Source organism: Anopheles ziemanni, chromosome 2 (assembly GCF_943734765.1).
Source record: "Anopheles ziemanni chromosome 2, idAnoZiCoDA_A2_x.2, whole genome shotgun sequence".
Classification (NCBI taxonomy): domain Eukaryota; kingdom Metazoa; phylum Arthropoda; class Insecta; order Diptera; family Culicidae; genus Anopheles; species Anopheles ziemanni.
In genome coordinates this window covers 39513547-39540107 of record NC_080705.1, presented here as the reverse complement: position 1 = coordinate 39540107, position 26561 = coordinate 39513547, and the positions used below count along the sequence as shown (strand labels likewise).

Sequence of the window (26561 nt, the reverse complement as noted above, 5' to 3'; positions counted from 1 at the left end):
CTTTTCGCCGTTGATATACGAACCCGGCGTATGTCATTCGGCGGAGTGACACTCAAAAAATGCAATAAAAATGTTGCTTTGAAAATGTGCCTCGTGTCCGTCCGTTCTCGTCGTCGCCGTTGGTTGCCGGTGAACCGGGGTTTTCCCAACCACGCAATCTGTCAGTCACATGGATTTGCCAACAAAGAATGAATGTCGCTTCAATGCCCACGCAGTGGAAATCCGTTGGCTCTCGGAGGCTTCTGCAGAGGCAAAGTTTTGCGCGGTGGATGCGTACGCCTGGTGAGGACACTTTGAGCAAGGCTCACAAACACATTCCCAAGCCCCTTACCATCGACTAACTGTTGCGGCTGACACAGGGATGGAAGGTGTTTAAATGTGCACAACACACCCCGCAGCTCGCACGCACCGAAACCACAGCGCAAACCCAGCTTCGGCCGGGATCAGGACCTTACGAACACCACCCCGGAGTGAAGATGAACGATTAGGACTGGACTAAAATAAAAAAAAGGTGGTTCGAATAAAATAACAAATAAAAAGACAAAGAAAGAGCTGCACACATACACCGAGCCTCTAATTCGTCCTGTAAAGGCACGTGAACCATACTGCCGATGGACAAAGGGGGATGACAGTGGAAGAATTTTCATTCTCATCTTTCATTCACAAGGAGATTTCCTAATGTGCTCAAATTTTCTGCTTTGTGTGTATTGATTTTTTAAAATGCAATTTATATTCGAATTTTAAAACCAAAAACTGCTAGATTAAATTTGGAATTAAATAATTACTTTTGAACAACTTTGAAAACAACAAATCTTGATTGAAATAAATGAACAGACAACTAAACCACGATTAATTTTCGATACCACAATGATACTGCGGCACTACAGACAGTTCTAAAACATATTATAGAAGTTTTTTTAAAGAAACAACTAAAAACTTATGGATCGTGGTTATTTGATTTAATATGCAGATGTCGTATTTCAATTCATGAAATTTTTACATTTTTGTTCTCGATTTTGCTCTTCATACAGTATCATCAAGTAGTAGAAGAAAATCTACTTAATGAATTTTATAAAAGGACGAAACGATATCAATTGTTTTTGTTTTTCATGCTCTATTTCTGCGGATGGGGGTGTTCATGGTGCAGTGGTAGCGCGAGGAAACACCACGCCACAGGTGTGGGATCGAATCTCGAGTCTGGCACCCCCCCTGGTATTACGAACGGCTGTCCACCGATCTATATAATATACCGTCTTTTCGGTCACCGAAAAATTCTCTTCGGAGAGAGAGAGGCCTTGGGGATGTCGTGCCACACAAAAACAATTATGCGGAATGTTTGATATAAGTTTCCAAAGCATTTCTAAAACAAAAATACAAATCTTTTCAGTAACCCGTAGACATTAAAATGAGAAAACTGTAATTTAAAATGTTTTTTACTTTAGCACAATAATCTTTCCCAACATTGTTATATTAGAACTGCACTTAGTTGAAATCTGCTAAATGTTTGTACATTTTAGTAAAAGTGACGTTGAGGAACATAATAGTTTGCCTGAAACATGCTTGTTTTATGAAGGAAAACATAATTTTTAGATATTGAAAATAATTCATTGGAAAACCTGTGTTCTTGCAGGAGTTGAATTTCTCTTGTTAGAAAATGGAAAGAGAGACAGCTGGGCTTTAAAAACCCACGGATTCAAATGCACAAATCAAAATTCAGCATGTGACTGGGTGAATTGTTCGCGCCCTATCATCATTTAATAAAAAGCCCAAACAAAGAGGCACCTCGTGCGCTTGGAGCCATGCAGTGGAAATGGGACCGGCGAAATTGAAATCAATTGCAAAACCGGGCCAAACGAAAGGGGCTGGGAGCAGGAAGAAGCCCGTGGCATCGGCTGGGAGCATCGGCCATTCCGTAGTCGGCCCATCACCAACACAACCGTACCGCGGGGCACACTTGTGCTAATAACGCACAGCGGCGCAGAAGTGCGCGGAGAACGCTGCCGCCGTTCGTGGCATTCCGGAATCGCACTCCCAGGAAGCTGAATGGGGTGAGCGGGATGGCCTCCAAAACAAACAGTAGTGGAGGGGTGCGGCGTGGCAACAGTTTACCGCTCTCCCCACGCGCCCGCCGTGCCCCACGTACCAAGCGATTATGCGCAACAAGCAGCAGCGTCCCGGCGAACCGGGCCGATACGTATGTATGTATGTGTTGGACTTGTTGGAAGTGCCGTCCTGGAAGTGAGTGTGGAAAATGTGCTCGTGCGTTGCTGCTTCCGGCAACGGCAAGAAAAACAAAACCCCGCAAAGCGACCGAACCGAAGCGTCGAGAGAATCCGCATTCGAGAGCGCATCCCGAGGTGATTCTCCCGGAGACGGGACACGGCGTGGAATGCGACACGGAAAGCCCATCCGACTGGCGCTCCATTTTCCCCCACAAAACGGGCCAACAGCTCGGGCTTCGGGCTCCCGCGCGTGGTTCTCACCAATACACACGCCCACCAGGGCCGGACGCGGCACTTTCTGCGCATGGTGGCATGAGCAGGCAATTTTCTTTGTTTTCACACTCGGCCCGGATCGGATCGGGCAACAAGGCCACCGAGCTAGACCATTCCGGCCAGCAGCCAGCTCGTGCATCGGCGGTCCCTACGTCCTGTTGCCCGCGTGACGTTTCACCAGAGAAGATGGAGAAAGTTCCATCGCTCAAAACTCGAACCAGACGGAGGTTGGACTCCTCCACCCCGCTCACGCTAGGCACCGATCCGGAAGGTTCCCAATGCGTCATACGGTCTCCGGCCTTGCACGACGGTTACCAGGATGATAGAAGAAGTGGATGATGCTCGAACCGGGTCCATAAAGCGACCAGCGGGTCCTCCGCTGGGTCATGGTTTATTATCACAGCAGTCGGGCATGAATGGCGGGATGAAATCAAAGGACCCCGCCATGCCCCCGTTGGCCACCTGCCGTTACTAATAATCCGGTATGTGCCCACTCTGCCTACAGTGAAAATGGGCAATAAATAATCGAAGCAACCAACCGGCCACCTACTCACCGTATTACGCAGCTCGATTTGTCGGTTTTCCACGATGGTGCTGCGACATCCTTCGTACTGGAATGGGCGCGCGATGATGAAACCGATGAATTTCGCCAGCACACGCATCGTTGCGATTGTTTCCGGGCGAACCTAGCAGGTGGGAGAAGGGAGAGAAACAAACAGACAATGTTTATGCAGAGAAAATTGAATGATTCATACCGACGGAAGGAATTTAGATGAGCGATTCATTCTAAAGCGAAAAATGTACTTTTATTCTAAAAAGAAACTTTGCCGCTGCATGATACGAGCCGGTCTCGTGTGCCGAGATAGCTCGATGGAGACAGATGTTTGAGGCGATTCGATGGAGACGCATGGTGTTTTATAACCTTATTCAGGGCGCTATTCACAAAACATGGGTAACTTTTCTATACGTTCTCAGTTGCATACGATAATACGTAGAAAAACTAAATTAAGCTTCGGTTTTCAAAGAAAGCTTGTTATAAAGTCCTGTCTAAACGCAATCCTCAAATTTCAAAATGATGTTATATGAAAAGCCATAGTACTTTACTAAAACTCAAACGGTAATTGAAAAAAAATTACATTTTCAAGACACAAAAGAGCTGAAAATTGAAAAAAGTCTGAATTGTAAAATAGAAGCATAACTAACTAATAAATACATATATGACCGAGTACCTTGAAAAGGCTGCGGAAACTGAAAAAATAAAGCTGTCTTTTAAATTCCTTGATTCATCATGAATACCTCCGAAAGATGTTTAATAACAAACAATAGTTATGACTGCAATCATAATTTCGTTACAAAGGGCTGATCAATTAACGAAAGTGGTTATGTCATGGAATTAAATTAATTTAGAATATTCTATGGCATTCTCACTGAGGTTGCCTTTTCAAGCAAATATGTTTATATTAGCTGGAATTTATTAATTATTTCACATGAGCACAAAAACATGAGTCTTGTCAAATGCGAGCTATTTGATATTTTTGCTAATAACTCATTCACTCACATAGATTAGATATTTGAATTGAACTTGTAACAATACAAATGTTTTATAAGTCGAATAAAAGATGAAAGAACTTTCGTTTACTTTTGCAAGTGTGTTAATTTAAAAAAAATTAAACTCGTTTTCAGTGAATACATCGCATTACGACGATTTGAATCGAGATAAATTGAATTGTAAAACCCTAAGCGACTTTATGCAGATTTGACTAGAGCCGTTGCTTATATCCGCAACACCCGTGTCACGCACAGTGAGAAGAGTCCGTAAAACCATCGCCCTTTTTGCGTTGTTAGAATTTCATGGCGAAGCGAATCAAGGGGTTCATTGAACTCTTCCCGCCATCGGTGCCACATCCGTGCTGCCCGGGTAAGGCCAGAACTCGTGAGGCTGTAATGGCGAACACAAGGTGGCATCACTGGTGTGTCCCGCTAACAGAAAGCCTCCAGCCAGTGCAAAATCCCTGCATTCCATTTCCGCCGCTTGCTGAGCGCCTGCCTCCACCGGCGAGGGTGTATTGAGAGAGCGGGCTTTGTTGCGCACAACAACGGCCGGCGGATGTTTATCGATCGGTTTCTGCTGCCACGTACCTGCACGCAGACACGTACAATTATAATTTCAATCGAGGGGTGCCGTCCCTTCCATGGTGTTTGATGAAAAATATTGCGCGCAATACCGAATGGCGAGTGGGTAAAATTTGGTGAACCCGTGTTTGTGGCGCAATCGGCTGAATATCCATCAAAGTAGTTTAAGGAAAAGGGATGCGCGTACGGCACTTCAAAGACATTTTAAAACGGAGCCTAAAATGTCGGTTCATTACGAGCGACGCAGTGCTTTTACTGCCTTCCGTTCGAACGTTTCAGCGTGTCGGTTACAGTTTTCTCTGTTTGTAGTCGCACGATGCGTTGTTTGTACACCAGACCACCCTCTTAAATAGGGAAACCATCGTGAACATCCGTCGTGCATCACCGGGGTGCGGTGATAACGAAGTTTTATCAATATTTGCCCCAAACACGCCCGTCGTTCGGTTGCGGTACACGCGTGTGGAGAGGGAAACCCAGTTTTCCAGCCCCATTTCCCACCGCCGGGGCGGATCGGGTACGTACCACATATTCGATGCGGTTTTTGTTCGTCGCGTCGGCGATGCTGAAAATGTCGTACGATGAGCCGTTCATCTGCAGCAGCTCGTGGATGAGGACCGCCTTCAGCTGCTCGATAAACATCGCATGCTTTTCGCTGGCCACGATGAAATCACGGAAGAACGTCTGGCTCCCCGGGAACAGGTACTGCGTGGAGAAGATGCTCGGGGCCACCAGCCGCTGCCGGAGCTTGGACAGCTTGGTCAGATCTATGCTCGGCAGTACCATCTGCAGCTCGCTGGCCGAGTTCTACAAGGAGAGCGAGAAAATGTGGGGAAGGAAGTTATCGTGCGGGTTCATAAAACGCACCGTTAAACGGGCCGCATGGATCCCCCGGCCCGGGGACGGTTTTTCTCCGTGTACTCACGTCAAAGTTGAACGATATTATCAGCTGGGCACTGAACAGTTTCGCCAAATGGGCCATGTTGATGGGATGCTGCAGAATGTCCAGCATGGCCCGCACCTTCGGGCCGAGCTTCGCCTCGAACTCCCAGCTCGGGCTGAGGTGCTCGCTTTCCCAGATTCTGCAACACGAAATTAGGTGGAACGATAAAGCAAAAACAAAAAAGGAAGGGGATGTTAATCACGAGAGAATATAGATTACAATTTAGCGACGTGTTGGGTAGCGGAGATTTGCCACGATTATGATGACTAACTGCGCCAATGATGCCATAACAAAGGCCCATTTGGGCGTAATTTGCAATTAGAGCGGGCGAATTTGATTAAAAAAGTACACTCGATTATCCGCAACTGATAGTACATTCGCTTGAATAAACAATGTACTAACCGTTTTATCTGAAAATGAGGTTCAAGAAATTAACTGGAAAAGCCATAAGATTTAATCAATATTTGATTTTAACACAAGCTAAATTGTAAAGTTTTAGTTTTATGTCTTAAAATTCATTTAGATTCGATGGAATTAGTCAGGTTGCAAAAAACGCCAAAAGCTAATACGTGACAATAATGTTACGCTGTAAAACAGTAAGAAGTAAACTTCTAAAGGGTTTATGATGAAAAATCCTCTTATGTTGTGATTGTGTTGTTTCGGTAAAAGTAAAATTCATCATTCATTTGGAAGTAGCTTTAACTTGGGAGGTGATAATTGACTAGAAGAGATGATGTTATGCACGGGAATAAGTCATACTGCATTATTTTTCTGGGCCAATTTCTGTGTTCGTGTCATTTAAAACATATCTTTTCCTTTTGTAAAATGTTAAAGAATTTAACTTCTTTTCATCCTAAACGAGGAACGAGAGAGTTGCAAACAATTCAAAATGGTATCAAAACCATGTGGGAACTGAAATTTGTTTTTTGTAATTCCCAATAAACAAAATTGGGTTATTGATAATTTGTGATGAAAGTGGCATAAATAAGCACAATACAGGCATTGAAATCTGAATATGCTTCTAGTAGTGATAAAATTCTACAATATCTGTTGTGTATATCGTAAGACTATGGAATCTCGAATCCCTGGAATTACGAACGGCTGACCACCGATCTATAATAAATACACAATAAAATACAATTTTACAGCACACAATTTCCAAACAGTACAAATTATTTCACAACTTTCTTTTTTACTTAGATGTAAAATATTTTACCCAGTCTCAAAGGAAATGACAATAAATTAAATTAAAAAAAGTTAAAATAATAAAGGATATACGCATAGAGGAAAGAAAAATATAAACCCTGGAGGCACAGGCATGTTACATACTTTAAAAATATGCATATGAAAAAAAAGTAGTTAATCCTAAATAGCACTTCAAAATGTGAAGGTATGTTTACCTGAGGATGGTGTAGAAAGAGTCCCGTTGCTTGTTGAACGCACCGAACTCCTTCACGGAAGGAAAGTGATCCTTCGTATCGTTTTCCTGCTGGTAGAACACGTTCGTGATGCTGCTGTTCGCCACCAGATCGCTGCTGTTGGCCGCCTGCTGGAGCGCAGCCGTCTCGAGTTTCACCTTTTGTGCCAGCGCTTCCCCCAGGAAGCCGTTCAACTTCGCCTGGAGGGCCGCCAGCTGCTCGTTCTCGACCACAACCCGCAGCGAGGTGCTGTCGAGCAGGGCGAGCAGCATCCGCTGCCGGTATAGGACTTCCGCTGCGAAGTAGACGCAATTGTGCGGGCAGCGCAGGACGCCGGTGAGATCGGTATCGGCGGGCGGGGGCTCGACCGGCGCGAACCGTTCCGTGCTGACCAGATTGATGAGGTACGCCAGCTCGTTGAGCACGTTCGGTACGAGGTTGAGATCCATCAGCAGGGCAAAGACGGCCACCAGGCGATCGATGGTGGCTTTCTGCGTGACCTTGGCGAATTCGATCACCAGTAGGTTCCTCGAGCTGGTGTCTGTGTGGCTTTCGTTGCCACAGGTCGGTCGGTCAGCCGCGGGTGGTTCTACGAGCGGGCTGATGGCTTCGAGCTGCCCGAACGATGACTGCAACGACTGCTTGGCACGCACCGCCCGTCGCTGTTGGGCCTGTTCCGCTTCGAAATCGGTTCGGATCTCATCCTTCAGCCGGCGCAACATTCCGCGAGGATCTTCGACGGTGGGCTCCTGTTCCGTGCTGGCGATCGACACGAGATTGTTTTCCGACTTGAGCGACGACGAGGTGAAATCGTGCCTGGCGGACACGGTCCTGCTGACCGTGGTGGGTGCGATGCGTCTTCCGCGGGTCACTTTCTTCCCCGTCGACGTGGCTTCCGAAGGCTCGGATCGTTGCAGGATGGAAACACGTCGCTTCTGGTCCTCCTCGATGGGATCCTTCTTCGGCGTGGATGTGACCGAGGCCATACTTAGCTGCGGGAAATCTTGCTCCTGAAACAGCGAGCTGTTGTGGCTCTGAGTCGAGGGTGATGCCAGCCCCTGGCCACACAGTTCGGCGCTGAGATTGGCCCCGGTTAGCGGCGACCGGCGGTGGCTTTTCTGTGACTTCATCGAGTGCGTGACGATGAAGTCGCCCAGGCAAGGTGAGCCGGTTTTGCTACGTCGTCCTCCTCCACCACCACCACCACCACCATCGCTGACCCCGCTGACCTCTGTGCAACGCTGCGATCCGTTAGTCGCGCTCGGTGAAGGTTGCGAGACCTCCAGACTTCCGTTGCGCGACGCTCCGTACTGTGCCGTTGGTTTCCCACGGCCGCCACCGGAGTGCTGGATGGGAGTGCTGGTGTAGGACGTCATCAGGTTGCTTCCTCGCGAGACATCCGAACCGGTTGGAGGTGGTGGAGTGGAGCAGATCCCGGCCACCCTCTGGAGGCTGGTTCGGGGCGTGGAGCATCCGTTGGCCGGCGGTCCTTGGGCCAACGGACAGCGTTTCGGTGTGGTGCCGGTCGCGCCAACCCACTGCCGCTCGTCCTCGCCGGCGTTCGATGGACCACCGCCGTGCTGTTCGAAGAGTTTGCGCGCTATCAAGTGTCCTCCTTCCCGGCTTCCGGCGGTGTCGGGTTCGCCCAGTGCCCGACCTTTGGCGACCGGGGTTGAGGTGTGCGATACACCGGACGCTGCGTAACCGGAGCCGTCGATGATTGACGATTTCCGCAGCGAACCCATCGATTCGCCCTCGAACGCGGTGGGCACCTTTCTCGGCGTGTCGCATTTCGCCGGCGGAGCGTACCGGGACAGGCTGGAACGAACGAAAGGAAAAGGCAACCGATAATTAGGCCACGGGGAAACGCAAGAGTACGTGAGATGAATCGAACGCGGGAGCGCACGATGGAGCGAAGCCGGGATAAAAATCAAAAATTCATTTTTGGATTTAAGAAAAATGACATATGTTTTCTTAAACTACAAGATGAAACTAAGAAATGACCCAAAAACTAGAGCCCCTGTTCTTCCAGGTTCTGAGAAACAGCCCGTCAAAGTCAAGATTTGTGAAAATATTGCGTGAAAAATTGAAAAAAATCCATCAACTTTGAAGGTTTGTAACTCCTATAATAATGGTCGGAATCGAATTTCAAGTACAGTTTTGGAAAGCTATATTATCAAGCTTTAAAATTGTTGACAGTTTAAGTAATTTGAAATTGAAAGTCACAAAATATTAAGCATTGTTTCGCAAAACTCCTGGAAATTTTTTCAATTTTCTGTCTTTAACCTTACGCCATCGCTAAGGATTGTGAAAGATTGTAATATGATGCATACCCACTTATAGTCTAGAATGTTTTGTAACAATAAATGATAGTTTTTTTTGCGCATACGCGCGCATCTTTACGTTATTCTGTACTTTATATGTGAAGCTTATAGTTTATCACCTACTAGGCGTCTCCATCATGCCATATGCAACATCATGTGTGGTAAGAAATATATGAAATTCTCATTCAATCAAATATAGGTCGATGATCGTATCATAAAAATGTGAAGCAGGGTAGTGGTTGAACATCACGTAAAAGGGGAAAGACAAGCCAAGTCAATGGCAAAGAATGAAATTTGGTTTGGTTTGCTTTGAATGTATTAGGTCGCTTTTTCTTGTTCTACAGCTCACAAACCCATCTTTTTATACCCACAATTCCTATTAATAATGTACCCTACACTAACATTCTGTTCTGTTTGTACCCTTACCTGTAAAAGTTGAAGTTAATCTTCAAGAGTTGGTGAATCACACTGCGTGTAGAATAATTGAAATGCAAAAAGTAGAAATCTTGCTGCACTTTTCATCTTCTTTGTGTGATTCACTAAGCGTCGTATTATTGCGCTCGTGGGGCATTGACGGATCTAGTGGACACAGCATTTACAATCAACTGATTCATGGTTCCGGAGAAAATACTGCATCAGACAGTGATTTACTAGTATATCTAGTACTAGTAACTCCTATCCGTCTTTCATTTATTAGTGACAATTCAGATATCATCTGGATAAACTTGATGCCCCAAAGTGTTAGGTTTTGCAGGCTAATTGTGATCAAGTTTGCGAAAGATTCAAAAGAAAAAGTTATACAAACAGTAGATGAAATCAAACGCCAAGTAACCAGGTTAGTTCCTTTTACAATTCAGCTTAATGAAACAAGTTATGTGACGGTAAATTATTCATTTTACATGAGTTGAATTGAAGGAAAAATTTTGGCATATTTAACCGACACTATGTATACGCAAACATGTTGTATATATGGTGCAAAACCAACAGAAATGAACAGTGTAAAGCACTTATAAAATGGATTTAATCAAAATCCTGAGAATTTATCTTATGACTTATATTCTACTACACTGCACTGTTGGATGAGATTTTTCGAATGCTTGCCTCATACTTCGTACAGAATTGAATTTAAAAAACGGAAGGTAACTTAAAAATTATAAAAACATGCACAATCATCGAAAAAAATTGTATTGGAAAAGATGTACAAGGAATTTGGTGTTAAAGTAGATGAACCAAATATTTGTCGTCGGGCTTTTTCAAACATAGAAAAATTGAGCGATATATTGCAAATAGAAACAGAACTTATAGAAAGGTTTCTAAATATTTTAATAGCCATCAACTGTTCACAGCCTTCAAATCCAAAAACTATTAGTATATATTACAAAGACACATACATGTTTTACATACATCATTACAGTTGGTACAAAATGCCTTCTACTGTCCACAAAGTTCTTGCGCATGTAAATGTCCCAGCAAAATTGGGATCCTTAGGAGAGGAAGCAGCAGAAGGTAGAAATAAATAATGAAGAAGGTATAGAAGAGAACACATCCGTCAAATGTAACGAGAATTCAATATTAAAGACATTTTTATGAGAGCATTACAATCATCCGATCCATACATTTCAACAATATCTCTGGCTAAATCGTTAAAAAATTAAAAATAAATCCCATACCCAGACGCAGTAAAACCCTTTTTCGTAGATTACAGATCCTCAAATAGTAATAGTCCCTTGCCAATTCAAAACCAAGAAGATAATGGTACAAGTTCAGAATATTCAAATAGTAGCTCTTCGTTAGGAGACGTTATGTCCACGTTAGATGCTTTGAATATCAATTATATTCCAAATGACAATATTTTGAATGAAAGTTTTTAGTAAATTTAGTTTGTTTTGTATCAAACTTAAAAAAATCTTTAAGTTAATATAAAAAAGAAAATTGAAAAAAAAATGCACCCAAAGAAAATTCCAAAAATTTGTGGTTTTTGCAGCGCCACCTGGCGGGATTGTCCTGAAACATCATAATTTCATGTAATATAATAGTATTACACGATATTACAATGAAAAAATTGCAAAACATTTGATTCCGAATTTTATCCCGGCAATTTGCTCTTTTTGCTCCATAGTGGAGCGGTCGGAAGAAATATGCTGACAAGTAATGCTAGTGTAAATAAAGGAATAGCTTAAATATAAGGACCTTCCTGAAGGATGTTTGTAATGTAAGTCTCAAAGAGTTTGTTTTAAAACAAATTTGATCGAAGTATGATAGAGTATTACGGTGAAAATTAAAAAAAAATGAAATATGCACCAGACATATGAATACAAAACAGAAGAATTTAATTAACAAGAACGAAGTTATTTCTTTTGAGAGATTTAAGTTAAAGTTATTATCTGATGAAATAATGTTTATTAATTTTAATTAGGTTTGAAAGCATGAAATACTCATTAATATATTTGACGAAATTGGAAAAAATTAGAATAAAATACGATGAAACGCAATTGAAGTTGAACCAAAAGGTTTATTCTGAAAAAAAAAATCGTTTAAAATTTCTACAAAAAGAATTGCCATGTATTTAGTAGCACCCCAATCGTTTCAATAAAAAAATGGAATAAAAAGGATTTTATGCTCTGCAAAGTAACTTAGAATACGAAAAGTAAACTAAAACCACAGATATCCAATGGATAGTGTTTTTTTTTTAAATTGGATAACATAGCAACATATTTGACTATCATAGAACTTATGTTTGTATCTCTTTTGCTACGGATCGAATTGAGCTTAGTTGATACATCTTTTTTTTAAAGATAGTCTTACACAGCATGCAATCGTCCCTGCTGCTTTTGAAATAGACCTGAATTTAATTTAAAATCCATAAAACTTCTATTGACATTCAGTTTATCGGATTGACATGCGTTTTGTAGATCGATAATAAAGCTAGAACTTACAGATAATCGTCTCCCGGTGTGCACACAATAATAAAAACACGCAGCTCCAAGCAACAAGTTGAGTCCACGTGTTGTTCTTAAGACACGGCGAGGCGGGAAGGGCTGAGAGTAGCCACCCATCAGTCTTCAGCGTGTCAAAAGTTATGCTGATTATGTGTACGCACATTCTCACGGGATCAAAACAAAGACGAGGTAAGCGAACGGAAAAAACGTGCTCAAACCGGCCGAACGGCGGTACGACGAACTCATTAAGATTAGGTCGCCGCGATAATGACATAAAAAGGGGCCACGGGCAAAAGCTTCCCTCCTCGCCCACCTTGCGTGTAATTAAACCCCCGAAGACCCAACACTTCCGTAACGATCAACGCAACGATCGGCGTTTGTTGTCGGCACAGGTTGTAAAGTTATTGCTGATTTTTTTTTCTTCTGACTCAACTTTATTCTGCCTCTTTACTGTTTCGATCTGCTTTGTCTCCCGGTGGGGTGGTTTCCCCCCTAGGTTCCCCTTTTTCTTTCTATTTGCTTACGAGATTGGTGCTGCCTCGATGCCTCTCTACCTCTCTCGCTCTTTCTGTCTCTCTCTACCTCTCTCTCTGTGGGCTCTTCGGTTTTCTTTTTCCTTTCCGTTCCGTTTAATCACGAGGCTTAAAATAGAAATGGTTCGCGCACCAGCGCGCACAAGAAAGTTCAAGGTCGAGCAAAAAAGCTCTTCTCACCGTATGACAGGGTGGCCCGGTCCGGTCGCTGCCTCCAGCTCTGTATGCTCCCCCCCCCCCCCCCCCCGCCACCCCGTTAACTTCCGCCACCCTCGTATCATCATCCCTCGCCGGTCGCACCGGCAGATCGTATCGGTGGAGGGAGGTTCGCAACACGCAGCATACTTTAGCGGTGTGTGCACATCTCACAAGAATGGCAAAGAAGTCGTTGAACGCGCGGCTGAAGAACGCTAAGCGCTACATACATTGCGATCCTCGCTTTTAATCCTCGTTATCGAACGTTGCTTGCCCCTCGGACAGGATGATCCGGCTTCCTTCACAATAAGTGAGTTTCTTCTTCGTCCGCACCTTCGTTCTGTCGATGACCTAGCTTTTTTCTCCACCAATGCCGAATTACACGGATTGGATAATTGATACATTCCAACGATAATGGCAATCTAGCCACCTTAGACCTGAATTTGCCTTCGGCCCGAAACTTACGAGATTAATTATTCGAGTTTTGAATTAGCCAACACGTGTGAGCTTTATTGGATTTTTTAAAAGTTTATATAACTTTTAAATAAGAAAGGGTACCAATTATTAGTTAGTATTTAATGTGAAAATCGTTTTCACGATAAGACGTCAGTAATTCCTAGGATGAGAATACAATAGAAACAACAACCAAGAAAATCTATAGAGGGAAACCCGTTTTTCTTACTTTTACAAAAGAGGTTGCTCTCAAGGTAAATTACATTTGAAACGTTCGTAACTCTACCCAGAAAAGGTATGGAATGCACATCTATTAACAAGATAAAGTCATTCTTTCTTTAAATCCTTGGATTTCGAAGGTCTTTTGTCTTATCGATTACTACACGAAGTCGCAATTTTAACCATCTTGGCGAGAAACGATTCCTTTCTGAAAATGATAGAGTCAATCCATCTCGCAGGGAAACTGATTCAGGAGGAATTGTCGCAATTTTTAAGAGACATCCATTTAAAAAAAAACTATCTCAGGGAGAAAGTTAAATGCCAATTGAAATTGTTTCCGCCGTATGTAGCCATTTGCATCTCTAAAGTTACCTAGGTTACCCAATACTTATAGGAAAATCACAGGAAAATACGTTGGAAGCAAGCCTGGAAGAATGGTGGTGAGATTTAAAAAAATATGTTGTATCGAAAACTCTAATAACTGGTGTAAATCAAGATTATTAACTACTATGTAAAGATAAATTTTGTATCACTTTGATAAACGGAGTACAAAAGTTTTAATTTTAAATTCACTCATCTTGCTCTCGTACGCATATTTGTACGATCTCCAAAACTATAAGAATAGGAGTTTTCAGTTCTTCTCTTACTGCGAAGCAGCGATGTGGTAAGTACTGAAAGACAAATCTGAATTTCTTTATTTAATTCATAACAAGCACATGTGAAATTTAACTTATATAGAGTTTTAAATAAATTTATAAAAAGAATCGTGAAAGATACGCGAACAGTTGGTTTTAAATGAAATTCAATTAAATCATCAGCCAAAACATGGGATGAAAGAAACATAAAAGCTCGGTTTTAAAGTCCGTATATGTGAGTGCTTCAATGTTGCACAAAAGGCCCACGGGACGGAACAGTAAGGCATTACGGTGCGCGGGAAACATTTGCCGCACTTAAAAAGTCAACGTTCTGCAAACCATCCAGCAACCTCGCATCGGAAGAGGAAAATGAATGGCTCGAAATGGCACCGCAATTCGGTGGAATATGTAACGGGCAAAGGCCTAGGCACCCCAACCCGTCCCGCCTATGGCCCCTTGGCATCGGGCCTGCAGTGGTTCTTCTGCACGTTGCCAGCGCATAACAACGGCCGCCTGCTTCGCCTCATGGTCACGGCCGCCGCCCCCAGCACAGCTCAGAACACCCTGCGTTCCTTTCCACTCTCCGCTGTCGCACGGCATCGTCTCCCGCTCGGTCGCACTTTGTCCGCGTTTGCATGGGGCTTCCTAAAGGCCCATTGGGTGAACGCAACGAAGCGACTAACGTCGTCGTCGCACTATAGTGTGTGCGCTGCCGCCCCATCCAACCCGGCTAGGCGAGGTTGTAGTAATCGCGCCGGAAACTTGTTACTCGCGGCGCGACGACGCAACCCGTGTGAATCCGGTGATCAGTCAAGTTCAAGTTCGAGATCGTTTCCTTGTACGGGAGAAGGGGGGGCGAGACGAGCGGAGGCGGTGGGCCGCGGTTCACAAGAGGCCAAAGAACTTTCGTTTTTATGCGGGCAGCACACCCGGTTCCCGGCGGCATTTTGCTTGCAGCATGTTGCTAGGTTCTCTTGCGGAATATAGCAAGTGCATTTCATTAATTTTATTTGGAGAATTTTTCGAAAGTCTCCAAAGTGTGAACAAAAACGAGTTAAAATAGCTAGGAGTTGTTTATAAACAAAAACTCTGATAATTGCGCCACACCTCTTGTAAAGCATATAACAAATCAAGAACATTCCGATAGTAACAATTATCAGCCAAAAAAAAAAACATTATTGTCGAATTGCACGTAACAAGTACAACACATTCAACATAATTCAGACAGCTTGAGACTTGTAGTAAATTTTTGAATCAAAAGAGACTTAAACATTTCCAGAGTATACATTCTGGGTATACATTTTCGAAGTGTTTCTAGGTTAATGTAAGATAGGATGTCATTCTAGTAAAATTTAAGAAATAGAGCCTGATCGATAGGATTTCAATTGTCCGTAGGTTCTAGCAATACGTTTACTAAACAAATTTATAGAAATTTCTTTGATGGTTTTTTATTTAAAAAATATTTAATTAATGTTCACGTAGGTTAGTTTTATGATCTACAAAACTACGATTAGGAGTTCAAAAATAAAGATTTCAGTAAATCAAAAAGTTTTGAATTCTACCTGAAGAATACTAACAATTTCTATCTTCTGTTCAAATACGGCTTACCGCAGATCTAAAGAGAGTTAAATATGTCATAAATGCTGTTTCTTACAACGTTATATCCGGCACAATCTTTATTTTTTAGCAATAATATTGAGAGATCAATCTGACATTTATCCAAAAAAGAAATATGAATATGAAATATTGTGTAATGATATGATGCGTGTACTTACTCTTCCGTTTGCGCGCGTATAAACCCGATGAAATAGTTGGCGAATGACTCGATACTGTGCTGTTGTGGTTCATGGTTCTGCTCCACCGAAAAGATCGTCGATCGCCGGCATCCGTCAGTCGTGATCGGGCGAATGAAGAAACATGAGAAGAAAGAGAAAAAAATAGAACGAAAAAACATTAGGGAAATGGCGGTAAGGAACATCAAAACCGGCGATTTCTAAAGCGATCATTATTATTGGCTGGAAGCGCGCGTGTGATCGGGAAGGTGGTGGTTTTTTGCGTTCCACGCAAAATTCTGCTGCCTCACCCTACTCTGCAGCAGAGCGGAGCTATCGAAGCAAACATTCTCCAAGTACGTCCGGAGTTCGTTCGTCCGCTCGGGGACCTGTTCCCGATCACGATTACCTTCGGATTCGCGCGAATGTGGCGTTCATTGACACGCGGGCTGAAGATCAAGATCAACCGTCAAGAGCCTTCGTCATCATCGCCATCGGCAGCAGGTCCAGCAGCAATTGGACCGGTTAGTGTGCGAATCGGCTGACCGAAGCTGACCGAGCCATCGATCGAGCCGTATTGGCAATAATTTGTGCTTTGTATTACCGCCTTTTTAGCGGGCCACCTTGCTTTGTGAGTTGCTGGCTGTATGTCGAGGACTTCCCTTTCCCAGAAGTGACCCTCCCGGACCTCGTCCTCCAACCGGACGGCCTTCCTTTCTCGGGGCCGATGGATTCCGAAATATCGCAACTACTGTCACATTTGCGCCCGCCGAGGAACTTGATCTTGTTGACACACATGTGCAGACACACATGGCAGCCTTCGCGCTTTTTCATTGCCTCACACGATTCCGGGGGTACCATCGCGAGTTGAAGATTCTTCTTCTTTCCTATTTTTCTTATCTTACGTTCGTCTACGGACCGGTGTTGAACTTGTTGCTGTGTATTGTCACCGGTCCGCATGGTTAACCCTTGAGGGATCCCACTTTCAATTTTCCTCCTTTTTCGTCTTTAAAGAAACAACTTTTCATTTATTAGGTACAAATAGTTTGAATGTGCAGTAAAATTTTTAAGATAATAGTTTTTAGATTGTATAGAATTATAAAATGCATGTGATTATAAAATGACGCTTAAATAATGACATTTTTAATCTTATTTGAGGTCCCTGTATTTGGTAGCTACAAATAAACTGATAAATTCATATTGTAAAATATTTGTCATATTTTCGATGACCAACTATTTTAAGACGGTCTGTAAAACTAGGAATATTGTTTGAAGATTTACGGAACGCTAAAAATAAATGCGATCATATGTTCGACAAAAAAAAACATAACACAATTAACAACATACGAGAAAAACTAGGAACAAACAAACACTGATAAAAAACTAGACGAAATTCTGCAAATGGTAGCGTTTAGCTGTTCAAAAGCAACAAAAATATAATTTGGGAGAGCGTTTAAAAAAGGAGAATATAAAGGCAAAACGCTTAAACCTATCTTATTTGATGTGAAACAACTGTGAAATTGGCACCCCACGAAAAAAAAGTAGGGAAAAAAGTCTAGGCAAAACAAACGCTGATAAAACACTAGCCGAAATACTGCAAATGATTGCATGCAACTGTTTAACAGCAGCAAAAATATAGTTCGGGATTGTGTTTAAAAAAGGAAAACACAAACGCAAAGTGCTTAACGCGGTCTTATTTGTTGTAAAACAAATGCACGAGACAAAATATATAAACGAATCAAACGGCCGTTGAAAAACAAAGGAAAACAAGTGTTCATGACGTTGCAGGGGATTTTGGCACGCAATATCGACAAACCTTCTTTCAGCGTGATTGTAAAATTGAAGATTGAAAGATTCCTAAGCTCTCTTCGCAAAACAAGCTGCAAAATTCGGTTGGACCACGATGTTAAGGGTTAGCCGGTCAATGAAACCGAAAGCATGCGGTTGCGGTAGCGCCCATCCGAACAGCAGCGAGTAGCGTGGCCCTGGAAGCTGACGATCGACGGTGACAGAGTGGCATACTAAGCACCCCCTAGACAGCGTTCCCACCGATCAAGAAAAGCAACTGAACGTGCTCACCAAGCAAACTCATCGGCCCATCGCTGATCAAGTTGTGGCGGCAGTCGTCAAATTCTCCTAATTGCGCCCAACCCCCGTGTGTAGTTTGGGTTCCTGCCCACCAGCCAAGACCAACGGCGAAGTCGAGCCATCTCCAGGAACCTCGCGAGGATGGTGGAAGGCGCAGAAAGAGGCGGAAGAAGAAACCTTGAACTAGCATTAACCTCCAATTTGAAACGGAGGAAGTCGGCCGTCTGCAAAACGGCGGTGCGCTGGCATCCCTCGTGGCGAAATATCGTTTCCTGACCCGGGGATATCCTGCCTAGAACGTGAGATGGCAGGGACTCTGGTGTGGTCGTCCGATCGATTCCGGAGGGGATCTTCAGCTGTGGTATTCGGCTATCGAGCTATCAACAGTGCGTGTGTCGATCCGTAAGATATTCCTCGCACCTAGCAGCATGTGGTCAACAGAGCCCTCTTTGGAATTCACAAGAGGATGTGTAGTCTTCCCTAGCTCTTAGGAGGCACGGACTAGAAGGCGACGAAAGCAAGAGTGGTTTATCATTCCACGGGCTCGAGCAGTCGATCGAGAGGAAGGTGGTACCGCCATCAGGTTGTAACTTTGGTCTTCAAACACATCTCTCTCGATCACCAAACCTATTCTTCGCGTTCGTTGGCCTCGCGATGGAACGGAAGTCCCCGATTTATGTCTTCTTCAGCCGCTTTAGCGGCTTCTTCAGCTCCAACAGCTCATCCGAACCTCACTTTTTTTTACCGGTCGTCCGCTTCGTGTCGCCCCCCCCCCCCCGCCCTTCTTCCCGCCCTCGCCACCCCTCCGCCACGTACGTGATCGTTTTGTTCGGACAACTTCCGCCCGGACACAGAGCCTACAGCGACCGGAGAGCAAGCAACAGCGCTGCCCGGTTTAGAATGTTTTTCGTTTTGTCTTTCGCCAGTTTCCCATCCATGCTAATTCATGTGCGGTTTTTAAGGTACTTGTAAATCTTCGCTCCTTCAGCCATTCGCACGCTCCGCCGTGGTTCAATGGCCTTCCCCCTCCCCAAGTCCGCAAGCGCCAACACTTCGTGTGCTGCTCTCTTTCAAGTTCGAGAGACTTGCCTGAAGATCAAGGTCTCTGCGTCCCTCACGCGCGCGCGCCACCGTTTTCGCCTCCGTTGTCCATTCACGTACGGCGGTTTCCTCTCCTCCACTCCCCGAGCCGACCGTTCGGGGTGGTTCTGCCCTTTCTACTTCTTCACCTCGCCTCCCATCACCCACAGCGGGTGTCGAATGGCCGGTAATGGCTGTTCTGCACGTTTTAACAAGTTTCGCGCAAGGCGGCAAGCTTCTCGCACGGTTGGCAAGGCAGGAGGCCCTTGGGCCCCCGAGGGCCGTCTTTGGCAGCACAGCAAGGGTTTTAATTACTTTCGCCGTTTCGAAGAATCGGAAGGAAACAGCAACGAGCTCGGTGATCATGTTACGTCCACATTGAGTGCCAAGAGAGGCACGTTTGATTGTTGGCTTTTGGTGTGAATTATGTTTATTCCGCATAAGCCTAAGCCAGTTTCGACTGATGATCATCTTTTGACGAGGAACTACTTTGATGGGTTATCCGATAAAGCTCCAATGAGAGAAAGTATGTCCAAGTTTGCTATCGGTCAAAAATGGAAAGATACACGGTGTCACAGGAACAGTTAAATTGATAAATGATGTAAAGTAAGAAAAAAAAAATCAAATAAAATGATTTAACAAGAACCATACCAAGAATTAGGATTTTTTTAAACATTTTGAGTCCATCGTGAATCGATTCCTTCGCCAAATTTTCACTAATTGTTAAATCTGCCTTCGTTTCAAACATAAACTAATCTAGTTAAATAAAATTTACAAAATTAATGAAATCAAAATTGGTCTAAATTAAAATCTTTTAACACATCAAAGATCATGCTTTTGTTTTAAGTTTTTGTAAATGTCAATATTATCAAAGATAAACCCGCTTTAAAAATAGGCGAAAACCTAAGTAGAGTTTTGGAAGAAGGTTATCTTATTTCTTCTGATTTTTTAGTGATTTCGTACGTTGTTCGTACCATGTTATAGTTTCGGCACATGCAATAAATAAAAATCTGTGTTATTTAAACCTGTTTAACATTAACTTCACTTCGGTTTCAAATAAAATAAAACCGAAAAACAAGTCTGTAAGAGACATGAAGCAATGTTCCCATTTGCTAAACTAAAATGCATTTACAAACGGAACCGTGTACTGTTGCATCGGAGGTGCATACGTTCAACCTACTTTTTTAACAGTAATAATAGTTACAATAAAACACCGCAAAACTGCCCCTTGCTTCCGTCGCTTACCATTCCGCCCCGCTGGTAAGGTGTCAAAATGTTTACCACTTCACAACCGCGCGCGCCTTCGTGTCCGAATGGGGATCTGGGGAATCGTTCCTTATCGTTATGTCGTTCCATGGGTGTGAACACACACACACTGCACTTGGCCGTTTTGATCGAAAAACGACAGAAAAACGCGGCATGTTTTGCGTGTCTAGAGCGCGCGAGCGAACGACAAACGACACACAGCATATCACCTTCGCCACCCTCCGGTTGCGTTACGGAGGAAAGCAGGCAAACCACAAGCAAAACAACAGAAAGCGAACCTTCTTGGGGGCGATGTGCAGGGAAACAAAACATAACACCGACACCGCACGTTGTTGCGTCCTGCCAGCGATTGCGAGGCGTGCTGCCCACGGCGTTACACAACGAGCGCTAGAAAAATCGCGGTCCGCAAAAGAAAACGGAGCCACATTTAAAGGCACGCGGCATAAGAATGGGCAAAAAGGCAACTGGAAACGCAAAAGGACCGCTAACGATTAACCTATAACTAAGCGGCGGTCGGTTGCAGCGCGGTTTGCTCTAATTTTTGGCCTCACTTCCTCGGTCGGGCGTAAATGTAAATAAACAATTTGTTGGGTGCAGCATACGGGAAAAGAAACAATAAAAAAAACTGTCGCAATCGACCGCATTCGAAAATAATATTTTATACCGGTTGTCGGTTCGACAAACCGATTAAAAGTGTTACATGTTTGATAATGCAAGATGTGTGGTATCGGTATACAAAAAATAATTTACCACCGTACGCAATTGAGGTATTTTTATTGCCGATCGACAAAATTGGTTTATTTTCCAAAAGCGAACAATTGTTAATCAGTTCATCAAATTGTTTCCGTTTAAATAAAAAAAGAATGTTTTTGTCGTATCATCCTCAAAACCGGTGGTAAGCCTTTGCAATGTGTTTCAAAGTCACTTTAGTCAAATGTTAATTACTGATTTGTGTTGTAAATTACTTGAGCATGCAATTTAGGAAAGGTATTTTTGGTCGTTTGTAATTTAAAGTATGAAATAAGATATTGTTTTCCTCTGGCAGCTATTAAAACTGAGCTAGTAAAATGGAGACAATCGATTTATTTTTTCTTCGCAATAACCATTTTGATTGATGGGAAGGCATAAACACAAACATTATTCCAAAATCAAGGTTGTAGAATACTTTTACATACTTCTCAAGCAATGGTAAGATTTGATGGTCTGATTTTCAAATATGCGTAATATAAAACAATATTAGCCATGAAAGTAAAGTCTCTCCGTTTTTTTCAACACACACATCTAATTCTGATGATCATTTTATATCGTACAATATAACAGTTAGGACGCTTCTTGTGCCAGATGTGGACGATTTAAATTTAAATAAAATTAGATTTTGCTTTCATCTATTCAAAAGCAATTTGAACTTAATACGTTTTCTTCAGAATTTTCCTAATATTCTGCACAGGAAAGCCTCGGGCACACCAATTACAGTAGCATTGATCTACTTCGCAGTCCGCAGATGTTTCCTTTTAAAAATCCATTCAAATTGCACAAACCGCGGCGACGAAATGTGACTGGCACTTCCGCCCGGCTGGCGTGCCTCGCCTTCCATCCCTACCCTTGAGCGCCATTTTGCAGCACACACTTCAAGGTCCCACCTATTTGGAAAGCCACCGTTCGCCGCCGAAAGGGAACGTGTTCCGAAAAATGAGTACCGCACAAAGTACGAATTAATGGCACGATCATCACGTGCAGCCCCCGCTGCCCGATCGCTAAGAAAATCCTTCGGTTCGATCACCAAACGCCATGCCCTGCATCGCCACCCCACACTCTCGCTTCGATATCGGAAACCCATTCCGATGGCCAAAAAACACCCGCGCACCGTCGTTCCATGCCAGCAACACCGGTAATCCATTTCGGTGCGGGTGCATTTCGTAATGCCAATCGCAATCGAGCACGCGGAGCCCCCGCTCGCGAACCACCCATCTCGCACCCTCGTACCCACCCCCCCACCCATACAGCCGATCGCGACCAATCGTGCATATGCACTCGCCGCGTGTATGTTTGCTGCTGCTGCTGACCGGCACTCGATACGCAATGCAACATATCGCGGGGTTTTGTTTTACCAGCCGTTTTCTATGTTCGATCGCCCATTTCCCTGCCCATTCTGTACTCGCGTTCTCTCCCTTTCGCTTTTGCTCAAAGAAACACCCAGCCAAGGTAAGTGCAGCCCGCAATAATCAGTCCGCGCGGGGGCTCCAAATTTCGTTACTATCCCGTACGGCGCTGGCCTTAAACAAGGCCCAGCGTCGAGTGTGCAATCGGTGTTTGGGGGCCACGATACGTTTCCGTCACACGCCCACCACATGTTGGAGGAAGGATGTTTTTCCTATTTTCTTACGCTACGATTAGCCCAGGCAAGCGTTACTCTTTGATGTAGTGCAGTAAGTCCCTTTGATGTTCTGTTTTGTTTTCCGTTTATTTTGCAAAAGAATACAGCTATAACCGCTGGATGTGATGATAACAGAGTAAACAGTGATGGGAAATAATATTGTGTTGGGAGGGTTTGCTTTTCTTAGCCATCAATACGATCTGGAATGGTAAAGAATTCGAACACCGGTTAAAAGTAAAAAATAAGTATTTATTGTAATGTCGTATATTCTTATTTGTAAAACAGTTGTATGATTTTGTTAAAGTAAAAATTCAGCACGGCAACTGACTCGGTAAACGAAATATGCACCTTTTGATGGCACAGAAAAATGTAATAATTCATCATGTATTTTAATACAGTACAATAACAAGAGTATAGTAAACTCGTAGTCCCAGAAACTTTCAAACTTTAAAATTGCAACTTAGCAACTTTTGGTTTTGAAGAATGAACTTAGATGTTTTAGAAAAAGCAAAATGTTTTTAGTAAAATGTATTTGATTCAACATTTTACAGCAGATATTTTAAATATTATTAAATATCTCTGACCGCATAATGTAGAAATCGAAAAGTTTTTAAAATAAATATATAAAAAAGAAAATTTGAAGTATTTGCTCAGTGTTATACTGAAGCAGAAAAAAGAAACAGAAATTTATAAATGTAGGTTTGTGTAATGTAAAGAATGGTTTATTTTCCATCGATGTTCGTAAAGAGTAATCTATCATGTACAAATAGTTGTCTTTTATTCAATTAAGTTTTATAATCTTACCTATAAGATTGACAATAGTTTTGCTACTGCCTTTCCAATTCTTACGGACTATTTCGGACCAATGGAAAAATTAAAACGCTCAACACCGGGCGAATTAAGAATAAATTATTTATTTGCGAAATTTTCATGTAGGATAATACAAATAATACATATGTTGCTACGTTAAAAAAGGATAACCCTTTCTTCTCGCTTTAGTAGGTAGATAATTAGTGTCAGTACAAAAATTAATCGATTTTCCCCGCATGCCTCACATTCCGTGCATCGTTTTCCGGCTGGTTACGTTTCTTTTTTCTATCGTTTTTTTTGCCATCGCGATTTGCAACGCGTGAAGATATATCGATTTTTCGCTCCATGATCAAGAGTTATGTCACTCTCATCGTTAGCTTCGTATCGTATTTGCATCGAGTACGGCTTTCGTTTTCCTTATTTCCTTCTTTGATCAGGTTGGCTTACGTTCTCCTTTGGTTTTATATTTCTCTTACTTCTTGCTTGCGTTTTACACTTTGCGCCTCTTTACAGCATTATCAAAACGTTCATTTCAAACTACCTTGTTTTTTTTCTCATTTAAAAACTGTTAAACATAACAATAAAAATATTGAAGTGAGTCAAAAGTAAATAGGTGCAAAACATTTCCCGAGCCCGAGAGGGATTTGCTATTCTTCTGAATATGCGTGTTGTTGTTGTGTAAAAAAAAAGGATAAAAACGACCGTTTAACAAACCACAATATTGTTCATTCTTCTTATGACTTTTTTTAAAGAATATGACTAGCTTCTTACATGTGCCTTGGTTAAGGGTGTTGTGTGTATTTCTAGCGGCTTCGCTCAACCCTTCGACCCTGGTATATTGCGATGCAGGGAAAACAATTAAATTATGTTTATAAAATTATCTTAAGACAGCATTAATCATCAGTAGCTCTTTCTCTCCCGTATAAAGTACGCCCTCGGGGTCAGATAGTAGATATTTTTTTTGTTCTTCTTTGTAACCGTCAACTGCCTACTGCGTTCAAACACAATTGCGAGCTAATGGAAAACTAAAACACTCATGTAGTAAACAGTGTACGTAAAAAACGGTAAAACAATATCCATGTGTATCAAGAATGTCGATAGTAGATAGTAAAACGTATCTTATATAGTATTTCAATAATCAGTCACAAATAGTAATATGTAAGCCATGTTGTTGCCGATCACCCATACGCTGAAACAGATCGACCGACCAGGAAACATCGTCGGCATGCCGGCTCAATCTTAACTAATCTTACGAACGAGTAAAGAACAATCGGAAATGAGTCAGTCATCGGCACCGGGGGTAGCAGGGGAGGGCTATATGGGGTTCCTTAGTTCTTTCCCCGTCACCCTACCCCTCCCTTCCCCGCTGACACTGGCCGAGGCTGTCCTTTCCGTACACACTAACACACATTTTAACCTATGCCCTTCTTCGTCCGTCAGTTCCGAAAGGAAGAAATATATTTTTTGTTTTATCAATAGTGTATTTTTTTTTTCGTTCGAAAGCAATTCTTCTCAACCCAAAACCCAACCGGTGTGGTAACGCCGCTTCCCTCCCCGTCGTTCTACGCCCTTTGCCAGCGCTTGTAACAACTCTCAAAAGACGGACTTACACAGTAAAGGTAGCGCTTAGTTACGAGTCGATTCTTCATTTTCATTTCTATTTTCACCCTTCCTCTACTTCAATGTACGCGTCCCTCAAATCACCCTCCCAGTTTTGTGCATATGCAGTTCTCCTGCTCCGGGGGGTGGTTTTGCTATTCCCTTGCATTTCCGTTGCACAACCTTCGGTCTTCGTTCCTGTTGCATATTTATCCACCTTTCCTACAGTGCAGTGTGTAGGGCAAAGCGGAGCAGAAGCCAGTTAGAACATTTGAAACCATTCTCAGTGTAAATATGCTGCACCGTTCAAAGGAAGCGCTGCACAAAATCAAATCAAATACGGTAGGTTTACATTCTATGGGCAACTTGAAAGAAAGTAAAAACCCCTACCAAGAACAAAGAGCAGAACCGAGGACAACTGGCTCAGCGAGATCGATGAACGCGATAGTGCTACTTTTGGGAAAAAACTAAAATGTCACATGTTTTTTTCATTTGACTAAAATATTGTTAAAAAATTATGCGTGTTTCGTTCAGTGCTAAAATTGATGAATTGGGTGGAAGTGACTGGTGGTTAAACATTTAATTTTTAATCAGACAAACATAACGTATCCCTATGTTCACATACACACAATCGCCATTAGAACACGTTGGGTAACGCGCATTAGGTGTGTGTAGCTTATGGACATGCGTTTCGCTACATTTCAACACTTAAAAGCACTATTGCTGATGCGACGGAAGGGTTTGTCTCGGTTGTTTTTCTAGTCGGACGCAAGAAGCAATTTTTTGTTTTTTCTTCTCATTTTACATAAAATCAAAATTTTGCTTGAGGAGCAAATAAGAATGCACATATTTTTTCACTGCCCCTGCAATCCACTACTAGTCTTTTTGTTTGCTTATTCCAATGACAAAGATCGTCGGTTCGATGCGCGTCCCTTGCCTACCTTTCGTGTACTACTTTTTCCCCCCCAACAATCCACCCGGAAGCATTCTTTTGTCCTGCTTCACGTTTTATCCCCACAACTGCTGATTGTTTAGCGATTACAAGTGTACACAGAAAATAGTCAACAGTATAAAAAGATTTTTAACATGTTTCGTGATTTTTTTTTCCTTTTTTTTTGTTTTGCTTTTCTGGTTGATTTCCTTTTCCTTTGCGTATGTGTGTACTGGGCACGTGTAGTACGACGGAAAGAGTGCCAAAAATGAGTCCCACTTTCGTCCCACAGCTCTCACACACCGCGCATTTTCAGATCCTTTCACAAGTTGCAGCATGCAGTAAATAATTGATTCC

General features: G+C 42.9%; 1 protein-coding gene across 1 annotated transcript in view; it reads right to left on the bottom strand.

Annotated features, from left to right (window-relative positions):
- The window catches only part of LOC131293540 (protein disks lost), a 101682-nt gene that overhangs the window by 4423 nt on the left and 70698 nt on the right, over nucleotides 1–26561 (bottom strand). The window contains exons 4-8 of the mRNA XM_058321616.1: nucleotides 16060–16113; nucleotides 6969–8804; nucleotides 5551–5707; nucleotides 5151–5432; nucleotides 3050–3181 (exon numbers count right to left, since the gene is read on the bottom strand). Coding sequence (XP_058177599.1) covers nucleotides 3050–3181; nucleotides 5151–5432; nucleotides 5551–5707; nucleotides 6969–8804; nucleotides 16060–16113 — 2461 coding nt within the window. The remainder of the gene's footprint in view (nucleotides 1–3049; nucleotides 3182–5150; nucleotides 5433–5550; nucleotides 5708–6968; nucleotides 8805–16059; nucleotides 16114–26561) is intronic.